The following is a 19,091-nucleotide window of genomic DNA, read 5'->3' as shown; positions in this document are numbered from 1 at the left end:
TATAAATGGGCTTCAATGACCAATAACTCATGGATTTAAAAAACTAATCATATTTTCGAGATATTTTTATGGTCTTCGTAATGAGAGGCCATGAATTGAAACTGTGTCTTTCAGTCAGACTAATGAAGCCGGATAAAAAAATCTTAAAAGAATATTTATTGCTTCCATATGGAGGCTGATTAAAATTCTGTAGTGAAGTGGTAAAAGGAGATAACTGCATCTCGTTCATGATAAATTGTTGTTGAGTATTTTGCAGAAAAAGCCAACTAGCAAAATTCGTCAAAAAATTTCTTTCACATTTCACATTTTGCTTGTTAAAAAAGGATTTTTAAAACATTCAACTAGCTCTTGTCATTTCTGCTTTATTGATCAAACCCTGGAGCTTGGCAAAAGACACTTACCTCGTGTTAAAACTTTTCTACTGAATTGATGTAGTCTAATTAGCAATAACAGAACATAGGAAAAATGAGATTTAAAAAAACTTGTGTTATTATACAGACGTTTTTCTAAATTTTGAAATCAATGGTCATAGATGGAAATGGTATTTTAAGAACAGTACATTTCGTTATTAGTTCGGAAAAAAATTCTAGCTCATATCGGCACCTTAATAACACCCAAGCTAAGTGCTATGTCTTCCTGAGAAAGATACGATTGTCTGTTATTAAAGTGTCGATATGATTGCAGCCTCATATTCGCATAAAATAACTATTAATTATCAACACATAAAATAACATAACTGCAAACTCATGTTCACCAGAATTTTTTTTATCCGTGTAATAACAAAATGTACCATTTTCTTCTGCTACTGCTCACAATTCCTCGTCTGGGAACTGGTACTGTTTATGTCCCGAACTCGAAAATCTGAAAATAATGATACCAAAAAATTGTTATTGCGGGCAGTTGCAATGTGTTGTTATTATTCTGATAATCTGACTCTAGAAATAGCATACTTCTTTCAAAATTCCATCAATGGAATAAAATCTTGAATTTACCCTTCTCGGCTTTCAACTTGAAGCAAATTCATCATCATCATCATCGAATAAAGACTGCAGCTATATATTCTGAAATTTCCCTGCAGTCGTACCTTACTACCTAATTACAATGAATCATTTGTAATGATCAATGGCCATAAAATGCAAACATTTCATGAAAACATTAATTTCGTTCAGAGAATTCAGTAAAATCCCATAAACGTCGGTAAACCACAACAGTTTGTTGACCAGCGGAGCAAGCGTTGAGAGGAATACCCCGAAGGCTCCCCACACCGATCCCTCGGATTGGTTCTGAGCATTTCTGAGTTCAGTGTCGCGTCGCCAAGCGACGAGAGAACAACTTTAGTGCTTTGAAACTCGTCTCGTTCCTCTAAAATAACCGACTCTCTCTCTATGCCAGTTCATAACAACAAGCGTGACAAGTAAAATCCAACAACTTGATAAACGGAATGGAAACAAAATAATAATACAGTGAGAAAATAATGTGGACTAGAAGATGGGAAATTTAGCCACTGCGGTGAGATTCGCTGCAGCTCTGTTGCCCTATCTAGTGGATTACGTCCAGGGGAACGAGGAAACATCAAGAGGTAAGGGTTTATGCTGATATTGTTGAGGTAGATGGACTCGAGGGGGAAAATATCCAATCATGTGCCACGTGCTGACGTCTTGTCTTTCTCCTTTGGTTGTTACGGTTTGATTTTGGTTCATGGATGTATGATCATTGGAGTTGTTACCCCATAAAATGCCTAACGAAATTAATTAGCACTTCATGCAATGCCTGCTGGAAAGCATTTTTATTCAGTATGAATAATTCCATTTTATTGAACCTAGTGAACAAATCTGTTGACAGGATTTTTCGAGGTTTTACATGACAGGTTTCATTTTTCGAAGCAATTTCGCGTGGTTGTTATGACTGTTCATACTTATGACTTTTTCCAAAAAAATGCATAACTCGCCATAACAGGAAGGTTAAGTCTTACAAAACTGTTGGGTTCATTGATGATTCACCGGATTCTTAAGCTTTCAAAAAATAATAATATCCCTGTAAAATGTAGCTCTGATATCCAACCAGAGATACTAAACAGAATTTAAAGGAAAAAACCGATTCCTTGTGTTTGTGAATACTCCTGATGCAATTGTCAATTACTTGTTTGAAAGTGCCTTAATTACTCCATTAAATTACTGACAAAAAATCACCCAGTTATTGTATTCACAAACTGTAACCCTAACGATTACTTTCTATAAAAATCAGATAAAAAAAGTAATAAAGGTGTCACAAAGACTTTCACAAAATCTTTGTTCAGATTCTGCGAAAACCAATGGAAAAGTTATATTTGTGAGCTATCTCGATCAACCACTATTAAACTACTATTACAGTTATTTCTTAAACTTTACCGATTCCCTGTGCATTAAGAATGTTCATCACCAGAATTGGTAACTGACGACAGTGGTCGGGTCACGCCTGAATTGCGTGAATTTTTCTGTTCCTGGAATCTTCTGGAACTGGAAAATATTCAATAATAGACCCAATGATGGAGTTAATAGAATGGTTGGAATAATATCTAATCGCTTCCGGTGGATGTTATAGAGTACGTGTTCCGTGGACTACCCTTTAAACCTGCAGTGTTAACGCCTGAGAATTACAGTGAAGTTGACTTCCCACTTCCTGTTTCTTTAGGACATCCCTTTCCGGAGGCAATTGTTATCTCATATTACACAGCGATGACATGTATCTTGCACGATTTTCATTGATATTTGTTAATGAGAGCCCAATGCGTCATTAATATGATTGGCCTTCATTATTTTTAATTTTTAATCGCTTTCCGCTATTTTCTTTCAATTGTTGATTGCATTCAATTATCAGGATTGATAGAAACTAATGATTAGTGAAGGGAAAAATTAGGGTAATTGTTTTTGCATAATACAGAGTAATGACACGTACTTTAGAGACTTTCCTCATTGATATTCATTAATCAGAGCTTATGGCATCATTAATTTCTTTGGTGATAATGATTTTAAATTATTAATTACTCCTTTCAGCCTTTATAATTTTTTGGTATTCAATTTCCCTCATTTATTTTCATCTGTTGACGATTTTATTCAGTCAGTACTATCGATAACTACAACTGACTACTGAAGGGGAAAATCTTAGCATTTACATGAATTAAAATATCGGCTCTCGTACATGAAATGAGGAAATGTGTAGGGGATATTTTTTGAACCTAGTGAAAGGAGCATGAATGCTCATTCATGGGTAACGTGTTTAGCTTTTTAGATTTTTGTTGCTTTAGTCGAATGGAGTAAATGGGGCCTCAGTACTAGCTAAGGATGTCTAGTCAGGAGAATCTCGCCGAAGGAACTTTGAAAATCATGAAAAAAAAAAAATTCCCATTGCCGAGAGCACTAAATTGACAAGTGTTAGAAACAAATAGAAATAATCCGTAGGATACTGATGATTTTCTGAAGCATAACTTTTCGTATTTCTACAGGGCGTCCCTGACCATTGTCGTCCAACTTGTGCGCCGGATGTTGATCGTCTCGGATCGCTCGTTGACTGATGTCAACGGGCGATAGAGTCTGCTCTCCTTTATTTAGAAGCTCAAGACATTGAGACACGTGTACGAAGGTTGTATGCCTGCTAGATTCACCCCCAATTACGCGATTCTCATCCATCTTGTGAATTCAAAAATTATCTCTGAGAATTCCCCCAGGTATATTGGTCGGCATATTTTGAGCTGAGAATCGTGATTCAGTGGTCGACATTATCATTATGCAAAACCATCGGTGCCCAGGAGAACGTTGACCGCAGGGCGATTGGTAGCCTCTACTCATATCATTCGTTGTCTCAAATTACATCCACATTAGTTACATCATCTGAGAGGTTTGATAAATGACTATGCGGATAGCAAAAGCGCACGCCGCTGTCAAGGTCGTCGGTCTTGATGGTGATAATTGAAAGGGGTCGACTGTCTTTTGGAAGTAACTTGACAAATTCATCGTTCTTATCAGTGGCGTAGTCTCATTATTCAATGCTGATGAATACGTGACACGTCATATTTTCTTCCTCTTCTTTATCCGGGAAATCACAAAGGGAAAATCGTCATCGACGTTTTCACAGTATGATATGGATAATAAAAATCTGCGAGTTCCGATTCCAAATAAAATTTCAATTGTCGATTTCGTACTGCATAAACGGAATGAGAAGGCTCTGATTCTCAATTCGAAAATACTGGAATATTCTTTAAAAAAAACGAATTCTGAATGGAAAAATCCAAAAGTGTTTCTCTTGGAAAATCAATACATCCATCAACGCAATTTTCTCCGCCTCTTATCGCCTTATTTACATTTGCATTGAGATCAACATTTATTCAATTAAACTATCAGAATAAAAGTGCAAATTATCATGAAATGCGGTCATTAATGTGTCACGCCTGGTGTCAGCCACTGGTCCATGTTCTTATCTCCATTATACGACCCCTGTAGCTATCGTCGTTTTGAACCGTAAGACATGGGAATTTTTCCATCAATAGCGAACGCAGGAGAGGAGTAAAAAGAGGAAGTTGAGTTTTCAACAAAGTCACTTCTAGCCACCTCAATCACCACTTCATGTTTTATAATCCTCTGTTCCGTTTCATTCTGGGAAAGTCAAGCACTATTGGTGACTTGACTAAGCCCCCTGTTGTGCACGACATTAACTCGGTGGCCTCATGATGACCCAATGGGTTTTGCTTCGCTTTGCCAACTTCCTCGAGTCCCCACCTCCTCCCACGACCCACATTTCATCTACCACTGGGTTCAGGCTGTCTACGTGAACTTCTTGGTGACCGTAGACAGACTATTGCTCGTGGCGTTCACTTTGTTGTTGGTTGAGAGAAGTCTTGAATTTTCTTTCTGACTGTTTTGAAACATCTGAGGACAACATTTGGAAGCATTGAAGTTTCAGGGATAGATGGAATTTCAGGTTTAAGTGGAAGTATCATAAATTTTTGGGTAGTGGCAGAGATGAAGTAACAATTTGTCTCTTCAATCACGTGCCATCAAGACAAACATGATTCCCAACTTCTTAATTCTCCTCGTAATACCAGAAACAAAGGAAAGTAATCGAAATGGGTGATGTAATTTAATAATAGTTCCCCTTTATCCTAGAAATATCTGAAATAACAGAATTAAATTGAATTTTAGATGCTTTCGTGGAGCCTTCCAGGTTAATTGCCACTGATTTACAGTTATAACGCTTTTTGTTCTCTGGTTGAGGTATCACAGCTAGATGAAAGGATATAGATACGAATTTCAATGCAAAGGCTGAATAAATCTTCATTCTCACAAAGATCTTCGTTGATTGTCTCGAGTCTTGAGTTTCTTGTGAGCATCCATCAGTTTTCTCCGTTATAATTATTCACAATCTGCAATTTTTCTCCCAATTTTTCCTCATTCCCTCACGAAAAGAGTTTCTATCTCTCATCGTGATTTTTTCATGGCCTCAAGGAGACTCGTTTTGAAGATTTCATGCTGACAATGAGATCACGAAATTGCTTAATTAATTCCACAAGTTCACTACCAGAACCTATTTAATTTTAGTGAAAGAAGTCCTTGAGTCCAGAACTATTTGTTCCAAAGACCAAAGCAGTATGAATGGACCTAGAGTTGAGTCATGCAGTGGAGCAAAAAGATATAAATTTATAGAGTCAAAAAAACATTATGAGTATACAAAATTTATCCATGAGTCTCGTTTTTTTATTTTTTTAACAATGAGATTTCGTCTGACTAGGGCAACTTCGTGCATTTGGGTCACCCAGAAACGTAAATTATTTATTAGAAAATTATGACTGGCGTAATATTGATATCACGTAAGATGGTTATTATTTCCTTCAAGTTCTCTGTTTATCCGTTAAAAGTCTTTATATTTTTAAAGTGGAACCTCTTGAATTTTGAAGTGAGCCACCTTTGGGGTTATTCTAATACCACGTCTTGCAATTAGTGGGAGGGATCTGTAATTCATCACGATCCATCACAGCCAGGATGATGAGGGTTTCCTAGACTGGAACTTCCCATTTTAACGCGTCAAGCCCGAGCTTCATACAACATATGGACCTACGTGCCAATGCAGAGTTAAATAATTTTAAAAATATATAAGATTACAAATTTGCAAAAATTCTACACTAATTTGTGAAAAAATTCTCTTCTGAGTGATGAAATGTGTTTCTCGTGGGATTTTGAAAGTTGTGAAACCATTTTCCTGAATTGAAAGATGAAAAACATTTTCAAAATACTACACTTTACCGGAAGGAAAGTTTCTGCGGAAAAATCTCATTTCCTCACTCGCATTCCGCACACTCACATGCGAAGGAAAATTCTATGTCTTGTGTAATGAGACAGGAGGTGGGTGAAAAAAAAAAGGGGAAAATAAGTGATAAGTTGTGCACGAGAATTATCACGTTGAACCATCTTTCATTTTATTAATCGTATTTCGTTTTGTTACGTAATTATCATGGAATGCGAAACGAGTGATATAATTCTTTTGCCCCACATAATCTCCCGTTATATTTAGTTTCTACTCACGCGAGCACTGCATGGGGTTTGATAGATTTTTTTTACAATCTCACATCTGATGGAATAGAATGGGCACATCTTGAGAGTGAACAGAGATGATCCATCATTTTTGTCGGATTATGTCTATCAATGATTCGATTTGAAAGGATGAAATGGAAGTGACTTTTTGATGTCTTGTTTGGACGTTGAATTGAATCTTAATCATAAATCACAATGAACATCCTGAATTTACCCAAAATGCCCAAAATACACGGACATGATCGATAAAAGAAAAGGTCAGCACTCTGACTGTGATGATAATCATAGTAATAATAATGGCAATGAATGATTAAAAAATGGGTTACAACTAACAAGGTTACCCTCACTATTTAGCTGTGAAAATTCTCCACTTGTGATAACAAAACAAAAGTATTACTCCATCGTGACTGAAATAACCCCGTGAATTTATGACGAAATAGTGCGTCCGGTGTCAACCATACGAGCGTGGTTTACTATGATAGTGAATTGACATAGATGAGTTATTACGTTTTCCAAGTGAGGATGTGAGCCACTCATATTCTCAGCGTCATGGGAATTAAATCGTCAAACGGATAATGCACCCACGTACATTTTTACTGCGATTACTTAGCGCTATTTTATGCCGAAATAGCTGTGAAAGTTAATGGTAGAGAACTAATTCGATATTCCGTCTAATAATTTTCATCCTCATTAGGAATAAAAAAAAATTTCACCTCCGTGAATTTTGTTGGTGAATTATCATCTCTATTATCGGTAGTTGTTGAACATTTTTTTTCCACTTTCACTAGTTTCATTATTTCAACGATTTTGTTTTCCACCCCCTGTGGGGAATTTTTCGTTTCCATTACAAGAGCTCTGAAAAGTTGTTGAATAACGAGTGCTCAGTTTCCCTGAACTGGCTGATAGATACTTAAGATAAAGAGACAGGTAGAACCGCAGAAAATGTGCGGAATTTCCCTCATAAGTCCCAAAATAATAAAAATCACAAAAGTCCTCAGGAATTGTATTGAAATTTTCAGTTGAGTGAAAACTCCATTGAATTTTCAGTAAAACTTTGAATCTCAGCATATTCATCCATTTTTTTGTGGAGATAACAATAATCTATTATTGCTGTTATTTCCTTAATATTTTTCCACACTTTCACTAGTTATATTTTTCCTCCATTTTTTTCTTTTCCACTCGAGTTGTAAATTTTTCTTTCCCATTGCAAAAGCCTCGAAAGTACTCAAATACGGCTGTTCTCAGTTCTCCTGGTTGAATACTATGTTGGCAGATACATCAAAAACGTTTTTGTTGAACATAAACGTCGGAGTGGAAAAAAAGGGGGGCGGGGAAACATGTAAATCGTTTGAGGGACTGCAATGGCATATAACACATTTGAAGGAGGTGCACACAGACAGAAACGGTCAGCTCCAAGGTGGCTTGAGCACTTTCTCGTGTATACGAGGGTTCCTGCTCTAACGGTCCTGCACAGGTTATTGGAAAGCTGTACTAGACGAGACTCTCTGTGCATACCAATAGGCCATCGTAAATATCTTATCGGTTCAATTGCAAATGGTACAACAATATTTTTATCAAATTTCACAAACAGGCTTTGAATTGAGAGTACAGACTGAAAAATCCTAGTCTTCAAGGATGTCTTCATTAATTTTCAATTTAAAAAATGGTCATTTGATATTTTTTATTCTATTGTTGTTTCAAAAATGTTCTTTTCAAGAACTTTCCTATATTTGGTATAATTTTATGTTTCGAGGCAAACTAATATACATAATTAATTGGATAGCATAAGTATATGATATTCTCTTTCAGCAGCATCAGTTCACGTTTTTTTGTCACTCCCAAGAGCGATGATTTGAATTTTGATGTAGGATATTTCTTAAGGGATTAGTGAGGGTATTCACTAGAAAATAAAAAAGGTCTGGTCACTTTCCTTACGGGCACCATTAGTTTACTCTTTTTTTCCCTTCCTATATTTGTGCTTGATTGATGGAGGCAAAAAATAGGTTTGTCTTGCGGTGTGATTATTGTTCTCCATACTGTAAATTGGGAAATTTATAATTGTCTGATACCGATATTAGATTGCGAAATGAGTGTGAAATGGGTGCTTGAGGGGAGCCTGGCTAGTTCGTCATACATGTCGACACACCCGCTACCAAACTTTCATTCTCTTGGAATTATTTAGCGTTTAAAGTACCTCAGGTGTCGAGCGAGATTTTTCATGAAAGCTTCACTTTGCGCACATGTCTAATACACCGTCGTTTAAAAAAGAACCCCATTTTCCTAAGTGGTATCTCCACGAGAAGATTGAATAGCAACAATTGAGGATTATCGACCAGGAATTTGCGATCCATTTCGACCTAAAACTAATTTTCAAAATGTGCCTTTCGAGACAAGAGAATTTGAATTCTAAAAAAACTGATCGCTCTCTAATCAGCGCAGGCACTTCTCGAATCAAGGTGAGCGGCCCTGTTGGAGATCGAATGTCAGGAAAGCGATTAAAACAGATCATTTGGAATATTCAATGCTCCATTACTTCAATTCACAGACACGGGAATTAATCTCGAACCACGCCCAAATGAAAAGAAGGCCACTTGCATATCCCCCACAGTCTAGCTGTCCCACATAACGAAAATTCACTGAAGAGAAGCCGACGACCGGAGAAAAATCGAGCACCGGGAGTGGAAAAAAGAATTGAGTTGCTTGAAAATTCATTGATACCGTCATACTTGCATGCGGGAGTCTTATTCAAACCAATTCGGGTCTCTTCCGAATGCATTTCTGGCATGAGCATCTGCTCACCATATGCTCCGCCTACTAATTCTCCTCGTTTAGTATTTCCAAGCCCGTGCGACGACTCTCAGTGAGCTTTTTTCCTCTCATTATTTTATCTTCACTCCCTCCTCCACCCCCGCACCACCCTATTTTTCCATTCCCTCATTTCTACATTTACCTGGCAGTGGTCACTACGGATACCGTTTACATTCCGGTTTTACACCGCTGGAGCGAGGCAAGGTCGGGGATAAATAAATTTATTTTCGATTTTAAACGTGAAAAAAAGTTTCACTTTTTAAGCCCTGAGTTTTTCATCGACACTTCTTGGAAATGCGTTCGTTTTTTAATTATTGGACTGACGTAGAAGTGAAGCGAATGACTCAGAAATTTTAAACAAATAACGGACAGTACGGAGTGAGATGAGAAATAAACGATTATTCATGAAAAAATGTGATTTCTATGTGAAACTCATGCCATGTTTTCCAAAAAATTTTTATGTGTGTCAGGTGAAGTAACAGTGAAGCTCATCAACAGCAAATCACGTCCTATCCGTTAGATTTCTTTTTTTGGCCATAGGAAAAAAAAATACAACCCGTAAATTAGACGGAAACTTGATTGTTATGAATACTAGACATTCGTCTCTTTCTAGTCATTCAGTTGAACTAAAGAGGTATGTGCTTTGTAATATGAAGCACGTATTTAACAATGAAAACCATTTCCCATAAAAAAAGAAAGTAAAAACATTTCCCATAACGAAAAAGAAAATAAATGTCTCCTTTCTTGTGGTCGTCATTAACTCCTGTCATCTTTTCATACACGTAATTTATGTTTAAATTGAAACTTAACAACATTTTGCATCCGTAATTCCGTATTTACAATTAACTCCTCCCTCGATTATTTTTTTCAATTTAACACTTAACCATTTGCATAGCTCTATCTGTTTTACTTTTTCCTATGCCAATGATGATTGAATAACTGATTGAATAATTTCTATTTGCGGCCGCTGAAGTGTGTGTTCTTCAACCGGAGAATCCCATAATTATTTATTATTTATGATGAGTGAAAAAAAAAATCATGTATTTCCGTTACATTCCACCGCTTAGATTTTTTCGCACTCTTTCATCATCATTGTTATTAATTACGCACTAGGATATTGCTGGCAATGAAGTAGTAATGTTAGAGAATCACTGAGGGAGAAGATAAAGGGCTGAAGTAATTGTTCCATCATCTGTTATTATGGGGATAAATAAAGCCCGGGGGGAGAGATGAGATAAGCTGAGAATTTCTTCTTGTCATCCAGGTTGAGAATAGTAGTGTTGATCTTCACCTCTTTTACCGAGCTGAAGCATCTCGCGATAATCTTGAACCTGGGGTATTTACCTGGAGATCCATGTTTTCAGATACCTGAGCACTTGGGGTTTCGTTGTAATGTACTTCTTGGGGATAGCTCTCGGTGAGTTTAGGCTCGTACGTTGCGTCAAACATAACTGTAATTCTCGTGCTCATGCGATCGCTCGTGCTCCACTCTTGTGTACTCGATTCAGTCATCATTCTTTATATATTTTTTTGTTTTTGGGTGAAAGAGAAAAATTCCAGCGATTCATTTGTGGAGATTACGATTGGGGCTACTAACTTTTTTGGGATCTGTGTTAGATAAGTAGAAATTTTTTACACACACAAGTCACATTATAGTAAAGATCAATATCAAATGCTTTTGTGATTGAAGGGAATACATAGAACAAAGGGCATTTGGATAATGGAAAAATCTCACGTCTATTTCTGCCCTTTTTCAAATCTATTTTTTCACAGACTTTTTTTTATGTTGACTTGACGGGGAGAATATGAAAATAATAGCAACAATGTGGAGGAAATATTTTAGATTCCAATTTTTAATCTCTTTCTGTTTCTAATTTGGACTTTCTTTGGAGGCTTTGGTACTTACTAATTAAATATCAAGAATTTTGCAGCAGAATCATGGAGAAAATAGCAGTGGTACTGATAATAAATTACGAAGCTGGAAATAAATTATAAGTTTTGTAATATTGGGGCTTTGTACAGTTCAGAACAGCTGCCTCCTTGGCGAGGGACCTGGCTAATGCCAAGTTCTAGCAGGACTTGATATTTATGTCTAGCCATATACTCTTAAAATTAGTTTTAAATATCTTCGTAATTTTTTTTATCACCAGACCCATAGAAGGAAGATGTTGGTTGGGGACACCTGGACACCTGCAACGTTTCGAAGAGGTTTTAAGTCTTTAGATAACAGCAGTCTAGAAACATTATTTGAAATCAGTTTAGGAAGCGTTCAAGTTTGTAGAAATTAGATGCAGGTATGACAATACAAATACATGTTTGTGTCTATGGGCCTTATATCAATGACAGATGTTCTAGCCGAATAGAAAATATGATGATTCATTTTTGATTCGAAGGGAATATATAATAGAATAGTTAATTGAGGGGTTCAGTCGGTCGATAAACTACTCATCACATTCTTCACAAATTCATACAGCTCATTAGATTATGGACGAATTTTTAACTGATCTAATCGGAATTTTCTAAATACGTTTACAACTGGCAAGTGGTTTGAGTACCAGGTTGATGCGACGAAGGTGGTGACTTCGATTTTTGGTGGCTGACTCTGAGTGCAGTAATAAACAGAGTGGACGAGTGATCTGTATTTTACGAACTTCTGTACTGAATAGGAGATGATCTCACCCTACTCGTCTGTATTTCTGCTGGAGATTAATAAAATGGAAGGTCGCAGATGGCACCAAGGAAAGTTTCCTTGAACCCCAAGAAAAAGAGAGAATTGAAGCGACTCATTCGAGGAGAAAAGTCTGAACGATTTATCAACATGATTGAAAACTCGTTCTCTCCAACACTTTTTTTATCCTTCTTCGTCATGGGTTAGGTCTTTGTTTCGTCTGAGTCATTCATATGAGAATATGGAGAGAGTGAGGAAAATCTCACATTAAGAATGTCTTGTATGAGATCGAAAATATTGGTGCCTATTCAAGAAAAGACTGAGGACACTTTTACTTTTGTTGGAAAAAATTATGACGAAGAGGGCTTGTAATGATGGCATTAAAAAAGATAGTAAAATTTTACCTGGAATTGGATAGAGTGTCCATTTTGAAAAGTTTATGGAGTTTAACATTCAGGAAATTTTAAATGACCAATGAAGAGGATTTACGTGACAATCTGAGTCATTCTCAGAACTCAAAATCTAGGTCATTGCTTTTATGAAAAATCCGGTCTTTCCGACAAAAGAAAATTTTGACGAATATGAGGTTTTTGGTAATTCAAAGTGCATTGACTTAATTTGGGAGTATTGGAGAGAAACACCCCTTCGACGGTATTCTTCATTGATCCCAGGTCGTCATCGCTTCCCTCTATGACTGCTACGGGAACATTTTCTTTTTTTTCTTACGCAAACAATCGAATGAATCAGCCCCAAGACATTTTTGGAGAACAAGAATTGAATAGAAAATTACTGAACAAGTGGCTGATGGAAATTGTAAAGGTTCACCTTTGATGTTTGAGCTCGAGTTTGAGTTTGTTTGATATCCAGGGGGTTCTCAACTTGGTGAATGTAGAAATCGCAGCGTTGAGGAAGGTGCTCAGGGTAGAGAGGCCCACATAATCGAAAGAACCAGCAGCCGCATTCCAAGTTGGGTGTGAGCAGAGGGAAAGACGAAGGTGAATGGTTTAGAATAATCTGCTCACCAATCTCACGGTCGATTTTTTCTCAAATTCAATGAAAAACTTTTGGAACTGAATCACCAGAGGCCCAGTTCCCATTGAAATCCTTCGAATGAGTCGCGGCTGCGAGGGCAACAACTGGAAGATCGAAATTATACTTGAGAAGTTGAAATAAAAGAGAATGTTGCATTGTCGATGAGATATGCAATTTGTTTATTTATATAACATGAGATATTGGAGAGTTACATACTCACGTAATGATGACACATCACCGTGTCGAACGCTGGAATAAATGTTGACATGCACGCATGTTCCATAAATTAAATATTTTGTTTTTTTAACTGTTTTTCTCCTTCAATTAATTATACGGTGTGATTGACTTATCTTTTCTATCTCCGCAAGCTTGTTCGTAAATTACACTGGAGATTACGAAGAATTTGGCAGAATAGCAGGTTGCAGGATAAAATTAGCGAGGCATACTAACTTTTTCAAATTTCTTAATAATTTTATTTAGCAAGTTTTAACGAAAAATAGAATTTCACCGACGCGGTACCGTAGACGTGAGCAACGAAGGGCTAAGAACCCATAAACCTTGATTTCAGTGTACAACGGTTTTTGATTTAAGGACTTTTCTCACCGAAACTTGATACGTTACGAGTACCCAACTTCAGTCATTTTTGCTCTGAAACTTCGTAACCAGTTTTTAGACATTCAGCACCGGGTCCCCTGGAACCACTAGTTTCTGGATTTCAGTACCCCGGTTCTGGCAACCCACAACTTTTTCTTGACACTGAGAAACGTCAATAAAAGTATCTTTTAAATTGTTGTACAGTACACTACACATCCAACCACTTTCAATCATCAAATTCCTCAATTAAATCCCCGGATTTTCATATGAATATGAATAAATTTATTCCTATGAGTTAATTACAGAAAATTCTCATCATTAAAAAAAATGCAGAGTACAAATTTCCAAATTTTTTAAGATTTAAAAATATTCTCTACAGTTTTAATATCGATCTTCAAATCCAGGTCTCGAGAAATTGAATTATAAAATTAAAAGGCATTATGAGATACCAGGAAATTCAGGAAAATCGGGAAAGCTGTTAATTAAAATAAAATAACCAAAGTGTTTGAATATATTTAAATTCTAATTATCACATTTTACGAATTAGCTACCGAAGCCATATCATTTCTAGTTCCACTCCCACTCCAATTTTTCCGTCATCACACCGGCTTCCTAATCGACTCCACCCAGAAGAATAAATAAATCATACCTCAACAGATATGAGATTAACCCGTATTTCCAGCAACTTGATATATTCCAATTTTTCGAGATCCCCTTATCTCGGAGTATTTAGTTATAGAGCAATAGTGCAACGCTCTTTGTAATGCCAGCGTGTGTATGAACTTTAGCAGGCTCGAGTGAACACGCAAAAGGTACAATCCCTGGGAGTACAAAACACGAGGTCCACGGGGAGAGGGCTCGGCATCGGTCAATGGACCCTCGTAAAGAACTTTTCCGTATAAACATCACTTTATCATATTCTCTTCACTCCACTTTCATAACTGTACCCCACATTCACCTGAAATTTCCTTTTTCTCCCTCGTGTCTTCGTCATAGCTGAAACTTTCCCGCTTTGAATTTATTTAAGAAACTTTTCCTTATCCACTGGAGCATCACGTTAGACAGTTGAATGGGTGTGAAAGAGGAATGATAAAAACATGAGGAGAATTAATGTGTGAGTGATTATTCAGGGGTTCACTCGCAGTTTTTTTCAATCTTTTAGTATTGAAATCTGGGTCATATCATCGTGACCGTATTTCTTTGTCTTTCGAGGCCTCTCGAGGGTCGCCAATTTCTCCAGAGATACCGTTGATCGATTATAACATATCTTTCAGATGAAATGCACGTTTCATGATTTTTCTATCTGAACAGCAACATTGCGTGGAGTTCATTATTTCCGAATTTTCCTGTTCCTTCATTTTTGATGAATATCTAAATGAAAGGAATTATCCAAAAAATATTGTCCATTATTTCACTGTCATTGTCCAATATCTATCAAGAAAATTAAATTGTATTTTCATAATTTGAAATTTTTATGTATTCTAGGATGTGTGGAGTCCGAGGGTGGTTGTGTTCGTTGTCGTGGTGCATCATGTGCCCGGTGTGCAAGCCTTCTGCACGAGGGTAATTGCGTGGACACATGTCCACCGGGTTACACTGTCGATTGGTCAACGCGGGATGAGTACATGGGGAGAATATGCCACAAGACTGGGTACATGCTCGGTCTTACTGGGAGTCAAGTTGCCATTCTAGTTGGAATTATTTCCGGTGCAACAGTCTGCATATTCATCATCTTGTGCGGTGCAATTGTGGTGCACAGGAGGAAGAAAAGGGCGGTGAAACTCATTCGGCAGTATGAAGACAGGTATTTAGATTTATTGACTTGGCTCGGTATTGGCTTCTGGCACCGCAAAAAGAATTTTTGCACCTGACCCTCACAAATCAGAAACACCTTATGCCAGTCATTACTGATTTTTGTAAATTTCTCACGTTCCATACCATTTGCGCTATGAGACATTTAAATGAATTTTGTGTGCACTGAAATTGTCTTGAAATTGAATAAATCGCGAAGCGAGGTTGTCATTCACATCTAGAGGCTATTATATCATTCTATTACTTCATTAGTCCATTACAAGTGAGATATGTTATTTTTTATTCATCCCAAATGACATTTCTTCCAGTGCTGAAAGACGAGAATTCCTCAAGCATCTTGGAACATTGCGAGGCGAAGCAACAACATTTCTTGCGATGCTAAACGATACGAGAAGACAAGTACGAGAATTGTATTACGCTGGTAATAATGGAGATGGTGCAGTCGGTGTACAGGCCTACAGGTAATCGTCACTTATTTTCAACTACCCCTGTGTTATCCACGTCAATTCAGAATAGATAGATGCACATTGGGAGATAAAAACGCTCTACTATCGCGAGCATGAAATTAACTTCTTGAGTCTGAGAACGAGCACGTGAAGTTGATCAAAGGGGCGGTCTATGAGACAACGTGCATTGAAAAAAAAGGAAAGACATCTTCAAACAAGTCTTGTATAAATTGCTAATCAATACAGTTTTTCATTTCAATTTGAATGGTTCAAATAAGAATTGCTATTGATTTTTTAGCAGAGACGAAAGAGTTGACTCAAGAATTTTTAATCATGAACATTTTACGGAATTTGTACATAAATCATTGTATAGATATCTGGTAGCAACCGATTTGTCCTCTAGAAATTAATTTCGCGATAAGAGACCCCTTTTCTGCTCCGTATAACCATAAATTCTATTTGTCTTTGCAGACCAGTGCTGCGAGATCTCGCGCGAATACTTGTTTTGGTTAATAGAAAAGACGATGAGATAACACTACCCCCCAACGACTGGCAGAGACTTCTGGCTTGGGCGGAGCGTCTCCTCAGGAGATACAAGAAACATACGTCTCCCGAGGTAAGAGGAAATACTGGAAATAATTTTTCGAAATAAAAATAGGGCACATAGAGCTATTGAAACTACTCGGCAGATTGAAGAATCACTGGGTGATGCAAAACCCCTTTGTTCATTCCGTAAAAAACCGAAGAATTGGCGTGATCACCAGCATATGCAATTGCTCTGAAACAAAGGGGAAAAAATATTATCACAGAGTGTCTTTTTTTTCTCTCATTCTCCGCAAACTACCAGTCGGTCAGACACTTTGGTGAGTGGTTTTTTTTCCCTTCAAACATTGAGCGTGATTACATTTATTCTATTCAAGAGGCGTTACTAGATTGTTGCGCCATGGTGAACAACCCATAATGCACTGTTTATCATTTCTTCACGTTCTAGTTCCCCTTTTTTCGCAGTTTGTCGTTGAGGTTTTTTAGAAAAGACTACACTGAGAAAAAAATTGAGAAAACGAGTTAATGTTTTTATATTGACGTAAGATTATTCTAAGCAAACAATCAATAATTCCGTTCAATTGTATGAACGATTGAAAAAATGCCTAATTTTCTATCTCTTTCCCTCTCTAAGCACTAAACTATGTTTCAGGTGGCCCAACTAGTGACATTTCTGCAGCAGCCCACGCACCAGTTGACCCCCCAGTCACCCCAACAAATCACAATCGCCCAGAGCACCCCCCAGACATACGAACTACGCTCAACACCAACGAATCTCACAACATTCCAAGCAAATGCACCACTGACAACATTTCAAGCGAGTGATAAATCAAGCATAAGTCCAGCCTCATCGAGCCTGGGCTACACCAAAGACAGTAGTCCAATAGGCTCAAGCCTCGGGCAGAATAACTCAATGATCTACAATGACAAGTTGAGCCCGTCGGGCTCGACAGTTGGCCAAACTACACCCCTTGTTTATGGACAGAAGCACAATCCATCGCCCCAACTCCAGGAGCTCGCTATTTCAGCGTTCAATCACAATTACAATAATTCAATGGGTGAAAATAGTGTGTCATGTGGAGAAAGTGAGTGCAATGGACTTAGCAGTGATCTTAATCCACAGTGGGAGTTTCAGACTAGTATCGAAGCAACCAATTACACAATTTTGAATGATTGGGCCCCAGGAAGGGACTACCTCATCGATGACTTTACGATTCTTGGATTCAGACCGCAGGATGAAATCACCACTGAATTATAATTTATTTTTAATTATTGATGGAAGTTAGGGAGGAGAAAAGACAGCGATTTGTCAAAATTTGTTTATAAATTATGTTGTATTTTGAATTGCATTTTGAGAAACTCGGAGGCTGAGAGGAAATAATATTCACTAATGGAGTCGCTCTCCGTGATTAATTAAGGGTTTCCGAAAATTTTCGGCAATTAGCCGAAGCTATTCATTTATTTGACGTTTTAGTGGGGAGTCCATAATCCAAGTAATTAGATGAAGTCATTAGTAATTGGGATTTTTATTAGACTTGGAGATTTTGTTGACACTTGCAATCTCTTGAGATTGAATGGATTGGGGAGAAAAATATCGACTGAGAATGTTTGTGGCCGAATTAATTTTGAGCAAAAAATTGTTTTCCGCCATGCTCATTAAGATGCGATAATTATGGAGGTAATTAGAATGGAGGAGTAGCGAGATAATTTAATAAATGTATTAGAAAATCCCATTTCCTGGAAAAAAAACAATTTTATACACTTGCAATATTTTTCAGTAGATGCATTTATGAGCGATAACAAATCCATGACATTCTTAATGAATGTAGTCTCTTGAGACTTTCTCTTCACCTAAACCACTCATGATCGAGATGATTAAATATTAAATGAGCCAAAAACTGATTAAATTTCACTACTCTATCATTTGCGACGCATCTCTTGTCTTCACTTGAATGTTTGATGTCTACAGTAGATATATTTTTCACCAACAACGTGGGACTGATCTTTAGTGTACCAAATGTCTAAGAGGTTCTAAGAATTTAGGTGATAATTCGTGTCAATTATTTAATCAAATAACTACTGCACTAGTCAATTTGCAATATCATGTGCAGTAGTGAATTAAAAATGGGACTAAACGTGTGAGGAAAATTTTTTTGAAAATTTTCAGCGACTATATATCAAAACTTGAGAAATCCGCCCAACAAAATAATCTCAATGCTCTATTTTCGATAATCATGAAAAATTATTAGAAAATCTTGAACAATATCCAGTGATGATCGGGTATTTGTGTATTTTTTATACACATTATTATTTTTTCGGACTCGTGTAGAGTCTATGTACAAACATGTGTAAATATTAGATAATAATCTGAGAAAATATTCACATAATATATATATACTCGAATGGCAATAATAAATTTATAATGAGAAATCATAAAGCCTTCTGTCATTCTCTCCCATCATCCCCATTCAGAAATTGTAAGAAATCAGCGATTTTTATTGTGTGCAGAAAATCTGGATGATCTTGACCTATCAGTCGCGATGATTTATCCTCTGAGAGACCTTTAATTTTTTTTATAGCAAATACCAGAGAGAATCCTCAGAAAACCATCTATAACAAAACTAATAC

General features: G+C 37.0%; 1 protein-coding gene across 1 annotated transcript; it reads left to right on the top strand.

Moving 5' to 3' along the window:
* The first annotated feature begins 1,295 nt into the window (after positions 1–1,295).
* On the top strand, positions 1,296–18,893 carry LOC135159867 (uncharacterized). Its single transcript, XM_064115965.1, has 5 exons — positions 1,296–1,579; positions 15,148–15,466; positions 15,783–15,935; positions 16,392–16,536; positions 17,116–18,893. The coding sequence occupies exons 1-5, from the start codon at positions 1,489–1,491 to the stop codon at positions 17,719–17,721; spliced, it is 1,314 nt and encodes a 437-aa protein (XP_063972035.1). The 5' UTR covers positions 1,296–1,488; the 3' UTR covers positions 17,722–18,893.
* The last annotated feature ends 198 nt before the right edge of the window (positions 18,894–19,091 follow it).

The sequence above is a fragment of the Diachasmimorpha longicaudata genome, chromosome 2 (assembly GCF_034640455.1).
Source record: "Diachasmimorpha longicaudata isolate KC_UGA_2023 chromosome 2, iyDiaLong2, whole genome shotgun sequence".
Taxonomy (NCBI): domain Eukaryota; kingdom Metazoa; phylum Arthropoda; class Insecta; order Hymenoptera; family Braconidae; genus Diachasmimorpha; species Diachasmimorpha longicaudata.
This window is presented reverse-complemented; position numbering and strand designations above follow the sequence as displayed.